This window comes from Gnatocerus cornutus, chromosome 7, assembly GCF_029298725.1.
Source record: "Gnatocerus cornutus isolate USDA-ARS CGAHR chromosome 7, icGnaCorn1.1, whole genome shotgun sequence".
In the NCBI taxonomy this organism is placed as follows: Eukaryota; Metazoa; Arthropoda; class Insecta; order Coleoptera; family Tenebrionidae; genus Gnatocerus; species Gnatocerus cornutus.
In genome coordinates this window covers 9,524,264-9,537,624 of record NC_142239.1, presented here as the reverse complement: position 1 = coordinate 9,537,624, position 13,361 = coordinate 9,524,264, and the positions used below count along the sequence as shown (strand labels likewise).

At 31.4% G+C, this 13,361-nt stretch overlaps 1 protein-coding gene across 1 annotated transcript in view; it reads left to right on the top strand.

The window, feature by feature from the left end:
- Positions 1–10,809: 10,809 nt before the first annotated feature.
- Positions 10,810–13,361, top strand: part of LOC148170752 (low density lipoprotein receptor adapter protein 1-like) — a 38,903-nt gene continuing 36,351 nt past the window's right edge. Inside the window, exon 1 of the mRNA XM_088042418.1 lies at positions 10,810–11,132. Coding sequence (XP_087898544.1) covers positions 11,087–11,132 — 46 coding nt within the window. The 5' untranslated portion in view covers positions 10,810–11,086. The remainder of the gene's footprint in view (positions 11,133–13,361) is intronic.

Genomic DNA, 13,361 nt, shown 5'->3' with positions numbered 1-13,361 from the left:
TCCGGCGGGATTTTCAAAATTACAGTTATCTTACCACTATTATCAGTGGAATTTAGGTAAATTTTGTAAGAAAACACACTGAAAGAGAGAATTGTTCTAAAATTAGGGCTCAATGCAACTTGTCTTTCACCACCAATCACAACGCGAGAAATGGCGTCACGAAAAGTCAGCTGTCAATTGTCAAGTTAGGAGCGGCTCAGTCGGTAAGACACGGCGGGATTTTCAAAATTACAGTTATCTTACCACTATTATCAGTGGAATTTAGGTAAATTTTGTAAGAAAACACACTGAAAGAGAGAATTGTTCTAAAATTAGGGCTGAATGCAACTTGTCTTTCACCACCAATCACAACGCGAGAAATGGCGTCACGAAAAGTCAGCTGTCAATTGTCAAGTTAGGAGCCGCTCAGTCGGTAAGATCCGGCGGGATTTTCAAAATTACAGTTATCTTACCACTATTATCAGTGGAATTTAGGTAAATTTTGTAAGAAAACACACTGAAAGAGAGAATTGTTCTAAAATTAGGGCTCAATGCAACTTGTCTTTCACCACCAATCACAACGCGAGAAATGGCGTCACGAAAAGTCAGCTGTCAATTGTCAAGTTAGGAGCGGCTCAGTCGGTAAGACACGGCGGGGTTTTCAAAATTACAGTTATCTTACCACTATTATCAGTGGAATTTAGGTAAATTTTGCAAGAAAACACACTGAAAGAGAGAATTGTTCTAAAATTAGGGCTGAATGCAACTTGTCTTTCACCACCAAACACAACGCGAGAAATGGCGTCACGAAAAGTCAGCTGTCAATTGTCAAGTTAGGAGCGGCTCAGTCGGTAAGACACGGCGGGGTTTTCAAAATTACGGTTATCTTACCACTATTATCAGAGGAATTTAGGTAAATTTTGTAAAAAAACACAATGAAAAAGAGAATTTTCGTGAAATTAAGACCAAAAAGGGGAGTTTTTTACCACCAAGTTTTGTGCGCTTACGGGCTGATTTCAAGACGATTTGCAGTAACGCAAGTTGCGACGTAACCATGGAGATGGCGCAAAACTAGTGCAGCAAAGTTGCGCCTAATTTCAAGACGCTAGACTGCTGCAAATTGCATTAAAATTTAGCGCCACGTCAGTCCGGTGGCGCAACCTGTGGCGCAACATTTGCTTAATAGTGTCACTTCGAAAAATGGCCGGTGCTCGACAAGTTTTGGCGGGCTTAGCCTTCGATTTGTTCGAAAATTCTAGTGATAGTGATGGCGACGAGGAACATGTGCCCAGAGAAGCGTTTAACATCGAAGAGATAAGTGAACGGCTTCTTTTTCAACGGACGAGACTGACGAGGGGTGTTTTTAACTCTGTTTTAGAGGTTATTTCACCGGTTTTAGTGAAAAACACCAAGAAGGGACGTTATCCGCATCTAACACCGATGCATAAACTATATGTGGCCCTCCAGTTTTATGCCACAGGTTCCTACCAGTGGTTAGTCGGCAGCAGTGGCCAAATTTCTCAATCTGCGACATCCCACGCCATTCAGGAAGTTACCAACGCTTTGGTTGCCGTTTCACCTGATTATATTCGTTTTCCAGCAGCAGAAGAGTATCCATCGGTGAAACAGGCGTTCTACAGATTTGGAGTAACGCGACACGGGTCTGGTTTTCCGAATGTTTTGGGTGCAATTGACTGCACTCACATTCGAATCCAAGCGCCTTCAACAGCACCTGAACAGTATCTGAACAGACATTTATACCACTCTATTAACGTTCAGCTTATTGTAGGACCGAATTTAAAAATCTTCAATGTGTTTGCAGAGTATCCTGGATCTAATCATGACTCGTTCATTTGGAGAAATTCAGCTGTTCGCGAAGCCATGGCTGAAGGAAATTTTCCAGAAGGCTGGCTTGTTGGTGACTCTGGATATCCACAAGAACCATGGCTCATGACCCCAGTGACGAATGTGAACACACCAGCCGAGATATTGTACAATTCTGTACATATCTCTACAAGAAATGTTGTCGAGAGAACGAATGGTGTGTTGAAGAGTCGATGGCATGTTCTGGACTCTCCATTAGCATACACTCCAGAAAAAGTTTGTGCAATTACTGTGGCGTGTTGTGTCCTGCACAACATCTGCACAGCACATAACGTTGGAATAGAAGATCTCCAGCAGCATCCTCTTCTAGACGACTATCCCATTCAAGACCAACAACACCCAAATTATGATCACCATCGAAGGGAACTCATCAGACAACATTTCACTCAATAATGACGAAACTACCCGATTTTGACCCTCATTTTCTCAATTATGACCATTATACCTGATAATGACGAATAACAAGTACAGCTCACGCGTTTTCGGATGGCGAGAGTTGTCGCAACCACTCGCAAGTCAACGTTTCGAATTTACCGGCCGTGATTGGTCAAACATTCAAAAAGTATTATCGGGCTTTTACTGCGCATCCATCGCTCTTGCCATCCTAAAATGCACGACCTTGTAATAGTGTAACCAATTCAGCAAAGCGTTATCGCTTCTTGGTAAGTAGCTTTTAGGTTTCAATTCCAAGTGTACCTACTGAACAATCTTTTGTTATAAGTATTTTTTGAAGGATGGCGTCCAAACACTGAAGAATAGTCAGAAGAATCCAGAATTGTCCAGAAGCCCGAACTGTGGCGAGAATTTTGTTATGTAGGTACTTTTTTTTTTATAAATTTTTACACATCTACGTATTTTTTTCAGTGCTCATCAGAACTAATAGATGATCAACCAATGGTAAGCCAATCCCAACCGAGTTGGTCTGCAGACGAAAGTGGTGCAATCAACTAAATATTATATTACTTTTAATTATGCTCTTTTCAGGTATAGAATGATTAATAGCTAGTTTTATTGTATTTACATATAATTACAACTAATTCATAATGAACCAAGTAACGTCTTCGTTCATTATGAATTAGTTAATATATGTTGTAAATACAAAGCTTTATCGAAACATGTATGTACGAAGGTGGCAATGTTACCACCTAACATTTCGGCAAATTTCAAATTTTTGGCAGATGTTTTAAACGCGATAAACCAGCTAGGATAGCATTTTCCCAAGTTATTTTATGTTAGAATTAATATAAATAAATGGAGATCTATCTTCAAATTGTTTTAATTTTGGACTTAGGAGTTGCTTTCATTTTCGTAAATACATTAAATATTATGGATTGATGGTAACTATGCTATTATGAAAGAGTAACTGTGTTATTACGACTTATTTGTATCATCACTATTATGATCTACTTAACATGTAAGCAAAAAAACGTACATCTTAATATTCATGTTTTGATAAAATAAATGACGGAACAGATATTTTCATAACGTGTAATTAAACTATTTAGGAACAACAAACAATAAACACAAATATAACATGATCTAATTCTTTCTTCTTTTTTTAAATTCCAAATATTCCGCCTGCATTTCCAACTCTTTCCTTTTCATTTCAAGGAATTGTTGTTTGAAATCACGAAATTCAAGCAACAATTCCTGCAACAAACCATTCTGTTGAGCCTGTAACTGGGTTGATTCTCGCATTTCTTCAATAGCTCTTGATTTTAAATTCCTTTTTTGTACCTTTCGAGAATCGCAAAATTCTGGTGGAGGTACAACGACAGGAACATTGGACGGTGTGGCAAGAGTTTCAATATCGGGTGACGGAGGTGGCAAAAACACAAACGGTATCACGGGGGAAGGAGATCTGGGAGGACTTTCAATTTCTAGGGAACAGAAACTTTATAGTTTAGACAGGATAACCCAGAATACATAACCGATAGAGCAAGGGAGGATGCCGACAACAATACAGATGGTAAATTTCAAAACAAAAATTGATTAACTTTAAAAGTATTCGAGAAAGGATAAAAAATTAACAACCAACCCCAGAAGCTTATTCTAGATATGGAGTAAAAAGCCATCCCAATTTTCTAGGCAACGAGAGTGTAATGTTCATCTGACCAATGAATGATAGTTCGTGTTCATAGTTGTCGATTTTTCAGTTCTGTTCTGCTTCCGGCTACCATTTTCTCGTCTTATCTCGATTATTTTTAAGCTAAAACATTTTTGTTTCGAAATTTTGATTTACAATTGTTGTTTCTATAAGTCTTTTTTTGTCTGGGTCACGAGTTCTGGAACTCCCCGTATAAAGCAGCCACCTACAAAATTTCATAGGGCTTAAAACTTTATCAACTTTTCAAATGTACCGGAGGATAATTCATTTTTTAGACATGTTAACAAAGAAAAGAAAGAACCTTTTCATAACATCAAGAGGCAATAAAGTGCATTTGGCAAATTAGCTTATTAATGAACCTTTGTAATTCTAATTATGTAGGTAACTGAAAACTACTAGGGAAAAGGAGGAATGGACGTACCTTTAGAATTAGTAGGGTTTTGGGAAGCAGACGTGGATGGGCCAGGCATGTTAAAGACTACAATAATATATACCTATTAATTTTCGAATAATAAAACCTTTATATTTGTTGATTGCTACAAACTTCTGTGTGTAAAATTGTAAAGTGATTACCTAAAATCGTTATTTTATCATGTGAAAAGTACTTACTATTTTTTCGAAAGGTGTCGATTCCTTTTTTGATCCCCTCAATGCTGTCGTCACCTATGAAACTTATAACTTTCAGTTCTTCAGCACTGAGGGGAACACCGTCATTTTCGCCGCCCCCTGTTTTTTTGGCTTCTCTTTTAAGCATATTTGCTTTATGTTTCGTTCTTGTTTTCAGATCACGAAACTTTTTTTTGATGTCCTCTAGTTTCCGTGTTGTCGGAGATACGGCGTTTACAGCCTCAATAACTTTGTCCCAGGCCCGGTCTCTATGATATTGTGTTAAATTGGGCCCCCTTAAGGGGCCAAATAACACACTACGCCGCCGTTCCACTTCATTCACCAATACCGAAATTTCGGAATTGGTAAAATTTTTTGATCTGGTTTTCGTTCTAAAATGGCCAGATATTATTATGAATATTGATTATTGAAAATATTCTGAATTATTAAATGTACTTACGACTTGTTTTCCATTCTAATAAAGCGCCTTTATTTTTTAAAACAACCCTTCGCACATTTAATTTGTCTGATGTCACGTGACCGACGCAAAAATGATGTGGCTAAAGTTCCGCATTTGCAATGTCGTTGCGCCACTGCAAATTTTGAACATGAAATTAGGTTGTAAATTTTGACGCAGTGGGATTGCAAATCGGTGTAGCAAAGTTGCGTTGCGTCACTCATTTGCGTTAACGCAAAATGACAACATGAAATCAGCCCGTTAGTATGTAAGTTTCGGCGCGAAATTCAAATCTCCGCTTATCTTATCATTGTTGTTTACATTGTCGCCGCCACCACGTTAACAATCTATTATTAGTGCAAACTTTTTCCGAAAGTTTCCAGAGATATAATGGTCATATTAATTATTATCAATTATCAAACGTGTGCTGATAAGACTAAGACAAAATATTGATTACAAGCACGTTTCGATAATTGGCGCGTTGAGAACGCACGATTTTATTTTCCTTCAGTGTCGTGAGTGTAAACACTTCTTGAAAAACATATTTTGTAACAATGAAGACTAAAAATATTTTCAAAGAGTGTATTGATAAATTTATACAAACAATTTATTAATAATTGCGATTATCTCGAAAAATGTCGGTGAACTTTTAGGTTTCTGGAACTTTTGTTACTAGGCCGCTGAGATGCAATTTCTGGAGAAATTATCAAAAAATAAATAATTTATGGTGGTGTGAGGTGGTCACCCGATGTTATCTATAATAATTGTAAGATTTAATATTGTATTCTTTTAACGTAAAAACCCAATCTTTGACCTTTTTGTGTCTTCTATCTCGAAAAGAAAAAGGAAAAAGTCGAAGAGAATACAAATTCCAACAAATCTAGAGAAAATCAGCAAATTCCAGAAAGTATAAGACATTTTAAAATGATTCATCCAAGAAATACGACATAATCGGGTGTTCCGCGGATTTATTTTTGTTTCTGCTTTGTCAAACCTGCAAATTACCTGTGGTTAGTGGTGGATTGTGCTCTCAAAAATTCTTATTTTGAGAGCAATTTTTAAATTCCAAGTTATTACGGTATTAGTGAAAAAATGGAATTAAAAAGTAAAAAAATTCAAATTTCCCGCTCGAAATTTCGAAGATTGTGCGAATTGAAGATCTGTCACTGTGTATCGTCGGGTTATGCCTAAACTAACATTTTTACTGCAATTTTGCCTTTCCAAAGCAATTTTATAACCCTTATTAATAAGTTAATTTCAAAAGTAAGGTTAGTTTGGACAATATTGTGACAGCTCCGATTTTCAGTAACACCAACTTTCGAAATTTACAGTTTACATTTGCTCGAACCGCTGGAAGCACAATCCACCATTATTCAAATTTAATTTGGAGGTTCGGAAAAGCAGGAAAATTCGAATTCTTATGTTATTTCCATATGCTCGGCAATCCACGGAATATCATAATTAACAAAAATAAAATTCATAAAATTTTAAAATGTCAAAAATCCAAACTTATGGGATATAAAAACCTGAAATATTCGGAAAAATAGAGACATGAAAAAATATCAAAGACTCCAAAACTAACTATATAAAAAAATAATTTAAAAATGGTTTGAAATTCCGTAAAATCTGATGAAAGACACAGAATATTAAATTTAAAGCATTTAAACTAGTCGAAATGTAAAAACGTGAAAAACCTTACCACTCCTAATTCCCAAAAACTCAAAAAATTTGAGGAAATTAGTAAAATGGAAGGATCTGGCCAGAATTCAAAGGTTGAAGGATTTAGAAAAACTGAAGAATTTAAAAGAATATAAATATAAAAAAAAAAATTATTTCAAAAAATTCACTGAGAAAATCTTAAAATTAATTTCGATTTTTTAGTAAATTATTTCTTCAGTTTTGATTTTTTTCTTTTTTTAGATGATCAGTTTTTTAAAAATTTGTGAATCTAAAAACCTGAAAACTCAGAAACTTATAAAAACTAAAAAACATTAAAAATTGGAAACTAGAAATAAAAAGTTTCCTATTAAAAATTGACTTGAGATTTTTGAATTTATTTTTGTTTAGATTTGTTCCTAGAATTTTTTATTTCCTTAGATTTCTTTAGGTTCTTTGGATTTTTAAGATTTGGAGTTTTAAGGTTCATCTAATTTTTTTAGAATTGTATTGAGTTCTTTCCTGATTCTAAATTCTTGTTTTTCTTTAGTTTCTTTAGTCATACGGTTTTCTGGATTTCTTTAAATTTTTTAAGTTCTTTTATTTCAAATATACAATTTCTTCAGTTTTTAGAATTCAAAAACCAAAATTTCCAAAAGTTGTAATATTTAAAAATATCAAAAAATTGAAAGCTTTAAATGTCATAAATTTTAATCAAAATTTTTGAAAATTTGAGTATATTTACATATTAAAAAACAAGTTTTTAATGCTATTTTTTCCAAATTTGCGTATTAAATACATTTTCTTTAATAAAAATTTCTTAACAGTTTTTAACGCATCCAATATAGAAATGGCTATTAACTCATTCAAAACGAATGCGGAAATAGCTTTGTTACAACAAATTAGGAAAAAAAAAAATTATCACATACATAGAAACGATAGCATTAAAAGACCATTTGCACCTTAGGATTTTTTAATAGATATGTAATATTAAATACCAATTATAAATAATAGCATAAAAAAAGTTTTAAAAAACTTAAAAACACTCGTCCTTTCTATGTTTTAATAAGAGTTTTATGCACTAAAATTTTGGACCTGAATATTCGAGCTTCTTTTAAATACTACGTAGCAATTCAGTTTGTTTAGCTTTTTAAAATTTGTGAATTTATCAACTGAATTGAATTGGTGAACTAAAAACTTGGGAAACTAAGTAGAAAAAAAAAATTCAAAATAGAGTATTAGAGATGTCGATAATTTAAAATTTAACCTTTAATTTAAAAAAAATTTTAACATTTTTTTGGTTTCTTTTAGTTTTCAGCTTCTTCAAAGTCTTCTCAAATCATATTTTAAATTCTTGAGTTTTCTCTTTAGGGGTTAAAATACTTTTATTTTTATTTAATTTTATTTATTAGGTACATTTCTTTTTAGATATTTCTTCAAGTTCTTCAAATTAGTTTGAACTTTTTAGATTAATTTGAATCTCATTTTTTATTACCCTGATTCTTTTTCTAATTTTTTAGAAATTCTAAGTTTTCTTTGAATTCTCTTAATTTCTTCTGTTTCATTTCGATTAGTATATATTTTTTTAATGTTCTTTTTTTGTTTTCTTCAGTTCTTTAGAATTTGGATTGAAATCGTGAACCAAAATTTCGAAGAGACTGTAAAACTGAAAAGATTCAATATAAGCGAAATTTTCCCAATACTGAAAATTAATTTTTTGCAATTTTGAAACATAAGATAAATCTAAAAAATTCAAACTAAACCAAAGGATTTTAAGAAAAATCTAATAAGAAGAATTAAATTAATTTGAACTACATATTTGAGGCATTTATAGAGAAAATTTGAGAGGGTTTTTGCTTAAACTTTTACATTATCGATTATTTAGATTACCGAACTTCAGTTTTTTCTTTCTTCTCAGTGTTAAAGTTTTGGCTTACCAATTTATTAGAGTTTTAAAATTCACAAATTCTAAAATTCGTTTTTCTTGGATTTTGACTAATTAAAGGTCTAATAGCAAAATCTCAAAATTATAAATCAATTTACGCTCCAGAGAGAAAATCGTTTGTAAAATTTTGAAAAATGGGTTTTACAAATTTTTAATTTCCGCCGTAATAATTTGATTATTTGAAAAAAAGAGTCTTAAAGCATCTTTAAACATTAGGGAAAGAAATCCAATTTACAAAATTTATTTTGGACACATGGTTTCTTAAAAGATCAAAAAATGTTCTTAGCTTAGAGCTCTAATCGTAAATTTATTTTTTTTTTGAAAAACTTAAGCTCTCAAAATAAATTTTGTAAATCGCATGTGCATCGTTAATGTCAGGCATTCTTCGTGCTTTGATTTTTTATTAAATTGTTCTAATTATTATAAAAAGAGTTTATAGTTTTCTCAAAAATTAGAGATCTAAGGCAGTATCTGTGTAAAGTTTCATCAAAAAACGACCATACTACCTTAAAAAGCTCTAATTTTCAGGTTTTTAGTTTTTCAAAATATTGATGAAGCTTTAAAATTTATTGAAAGATTAAAAGGTCTTTTCAGTTCTATTCAGTGTTTAGGTTCTCGCATTTCAAAAACTAAAAAAACGGAGAATATGCATAAATAAATATTTTTATCTGTAAAAGAATAAATCCAAATATTTCTAACTAAGAATCAAATCCAAAATAATACATAAGAACATGTAGAATTCAAAGAATGTCAGGAAATCTAATAATTTTTAATATCAAAACAAATCTAAAAAATCAATTGAAGGAATGAGAAGAACTCAATGGAGTTCTAAAGAATTCAGATAAATCAAAAAAGCTTAAAGACAAATTAAAATGTTTTGATTTCAATTTACAGAATTTTCTGTTTTCACCAATTCAGTTCAGTTTTTAGATTTACAAATTCGGAAAATCTAGAAAAACTGAGTATTTCCTAATTTCACAGTCAAAATAATCTCGAGCATTTGAAGAAAAAAAAATGTTAAAGTTTTGGTTCACCAATTTATTTGAGTTTTAAAATTCAGAAATTCTTTTCCTTAGATTTTGACTAATTAAAAGTCTAATAGCAAAACCTCAAATATATAAATCAATCAACGCTCCAAATTTTCCCAATTTTTGCAATTTTGGAATTTTTGAAAATTGAGGATTTTCGAAAAAAGCTTCATTTATAAATTTTCGTCTCGTTGAATGCTGTTTAAAGTACAATTTCATTCAAATGAAGGGGTTTTACAGGGTGATTTTTTTAAAACGTCAGGCGTTGTAGAATTTTTATTAATGAACCGATTTCAAAAATTTAAAAAACGAATTAAATGGTTTTTAATTTCCTATAAACTGATGATTTTAAAATTTTTGTAAATGTCTTAGTATTTTTTGGGCGATACTCAACTTTCTTATTTTAAATTGGCACCCATATTTTTTTTTTATAATTTGGAATATATTATTTTTTTTATTTAGAAATGTATAATATGTTCTACTTTTACAAAAAATATTTTTAAAAAAATATCAAAAATGAAAAAATTTAGGCAATAAAAGTTAATAAATAAAAATTCTACAACGCCTGCCGTTTTAAAAAAAAAACTGTATAAAGGGGTGCAAGATTATTGAATGTGAGTGTATTTTTACTTGAAACTTTGAGTGGAGTTTGTTCTAAATCCTCAAATATTCAAGAATTCAAAAAACGATATAAAAAGTGCTATTTCATAAAACTAAAAATTTGAAAACAAGTAGAAGAAAACAAAAATTAAAAACTAAAAATGCAAAAAAGCAAGTTTTCAACTTTGTGTTCTATGCTTTTTACATTCTCAATTATTTATATAAAATATTTGGTTTCATCTTACCAGAGTAAGTTTAAGGTCAAATGGTAAAAAACTTTGAACTTTCAATTTGGTACCAAATAAAAAAATCGATTTTGCTGCTTCAAAACCAATTTATTTCACCTATAAATCCCGATTTAATTTATGTAATTTCCGTTAATAAACCATAAAATAAAAGTGCGCTTCCTAAAACTACGACAAAAACCAATTGCGCGTTAATTACCGTCAGTTTCATCTAGTACCAGGCACATACAAATCCGCGTATTATAAAAATAACCAGTTATCGAGAGTACAGCGTAAATCCTCACAAACAAACACGCCGATAACGTTTAAAGACCTCGAAAATTAAAAAAAAAAAGATGAAGTAACTCCATGGAAAGTGGGTAAATACGTTTTATACATAAAATCAGAATAAAGATCATATCTGGCTGTGGAAAAGAGTCATGAGCTGCTTGATAGCTTGATAGCCAACAACTCGACATTCACCGATCGGCTAGTGATTAGTGAAGACGCGAATTTATAAGCGCGCTATATTTGATTGCGTTTCTACTCGAAGTCGAGTCGCACCGGAATAAAGCAAACAGTAGTGAGTTCAGTGTGAAAATGGCTTTCCTTAAGAGCATCTGGAAAAACAACGGAAAACACCACAGTAAGTCTCACTTTTCTTTTGTAATTTTCTGTACCATTTGGTACCTTCAACCGGTCAACTGGTACCAATTTAATTACGCGAATGCATGGGAAACACGGCGCTCGAGGCCACAAACACTTCATTTCGGTTCCAATGAATTAATTGAGTCTAGAATTTGAAATTCGGCGTTGCATCAGCGATGCAGCGGTGAAAATAAGCTGATGCAATCGCCGTTGCACAGGAGAAAATGTAAATTATCTATTTAATTTATGATAATAATAGGAAATGAATTGCATTGGGAAAAATTGCGCTTTTTTGGACGGAATTCCACACTTTTACTCAATTACTGGCGATTCCGGGGAAAACGGATGCAACGAGAGGTTTCGCTTGCGATTGGAAAAAATTCCTTTCAATCAAAGGATTGGAATTCTATTTTTTGCAATTCGCATTTGAGGTGAAGCGTAAGTTATGGATAAGTTGCATCAGGTTTTGTTCATGGATGACACAAACTTGTACGAGTTTTTAATTGCATTCCAATAAATGGGGGCTACAGTTATGTGCACAAATTGGAAATACAGTCGGGTCAGGTTCCATATGTCCCCCAAGGTCACAGAAAAAAATAATAAAAAGATATTTTTAGGCGACTTGAACTGAAAATGGAAATTTTAGGCCTCAAAAGTAAGTCTTTCTGGCCGCTCTATGGTGGCGCCATCTATCCATAGTTTTGCATATTACATCAAGATACCGACATTACCCACAATTTTATAATTATTTGGGCAAAATCAAATCGACAAACTGCTGTAAAGTGCAACAAAGACGTGTTGAACTTTTCTAAAAGTTTCATCAATATTTACAATTATTCAGTTGTTATAATGATTAAATCAATAAATCATAATTAAAAATTAATTAACTTGTAAAAATTTGTTTCGTTCTAAAATGAAATTTTCTAAAAACTTGATTTTTTGTTCTAAAATTTTGCACTTTAGCACAGTTAATAAACACTTTAAAAGTAGTAACCTCTCCAAATTTCATTGTCATAACTTAAAAACCAAGAAAAATACGAATTTTAATACAAGAAGCTGCAAGTATTTGCTTAGTCCTAAAATAAAATTTTCTAAAATTTCTATTTTTGGTTCTAAAATTTTGCACTTTACCACAGTTCATAAACACTTTAAAATTAGTAACCTTCCTAAATTGTATTGTCATAGTCTAAAAACCAACAAAAATAAAAATTTTAATACAAAAAATTGAAACTATTTGTTTCGTTCTAAAATGAAATTTTCTAAAAACTTGATTTTTTGTTCTAAAATTTTGCACTTTAGCACAGTTAATAAGCACTTCAAAAGTAGTAACCTTCTCATATTTCATTGTCATAACTTAAAAACCAACAAAAATACGAATTTTAATACAAGAGGCTGCAAGTATTTGCTTAGTCCTAAAATAAAATTTTCTAAAATTTCTTTTTTTGGTTCTAAAATTTTGCACTTTGCCACAGTTCATAAACACTTTAAAATTAGTAACCTTCCTAAATTGTATTGTCATAGTCTAAAAACCAACAAAAATAAAAATTTTAATACAAAAAATTGAAAATATTTGTTTCGTTCTAAAATGAAATTTTCTAAAAACTTGATTTTTTGTTCTATAATTTTGCACTTTAGCACAGTTAATAAACACTTTAAAAGTAGTAACCTCTCCAAATTTCATTGTCATAACTTAAAAACCAACAAAAATACGAATTTTAATACAAGAAGCTGCAAGTATTTGCTTAGTCCTAAAATAAAATTTTCTAAAATTTCTATTTTTGGTTCTAAAATTTTGCACTTTGCCACAGTTCATAAACACTTTAAAATTAGTAACCTTTCTAAATTGTATTGTCATAGCTTAAAAACCAACAAAAATAAAAATTTTAATACAAAAAATTGAAAATATTTGTTTCGTTCTAAAATGAAATTTTCTAAAAACTTGATTTTTTGTTCAAAAATTTTGCACTTTACCACAGTTAATAAACACTTTAAAAGTAGTAACCTTCCCATATTTTATTGTAATAACTTAAAAACCAACAAAAATACGAATTTTAATACAAGAAGCTGCAAGTATTTGCTTAGTCCTAAAATAAAATTTTCTAAAATTTCTATTTTTGGTTCTAAAATTTTGCACTTTGCCACAGTTCATAAACACTTTAAAATTAGTAACCTTCCTAAATTGTATTGTCATAGTCTAAAAACCAACAAAAATAAAAATTTTAATACA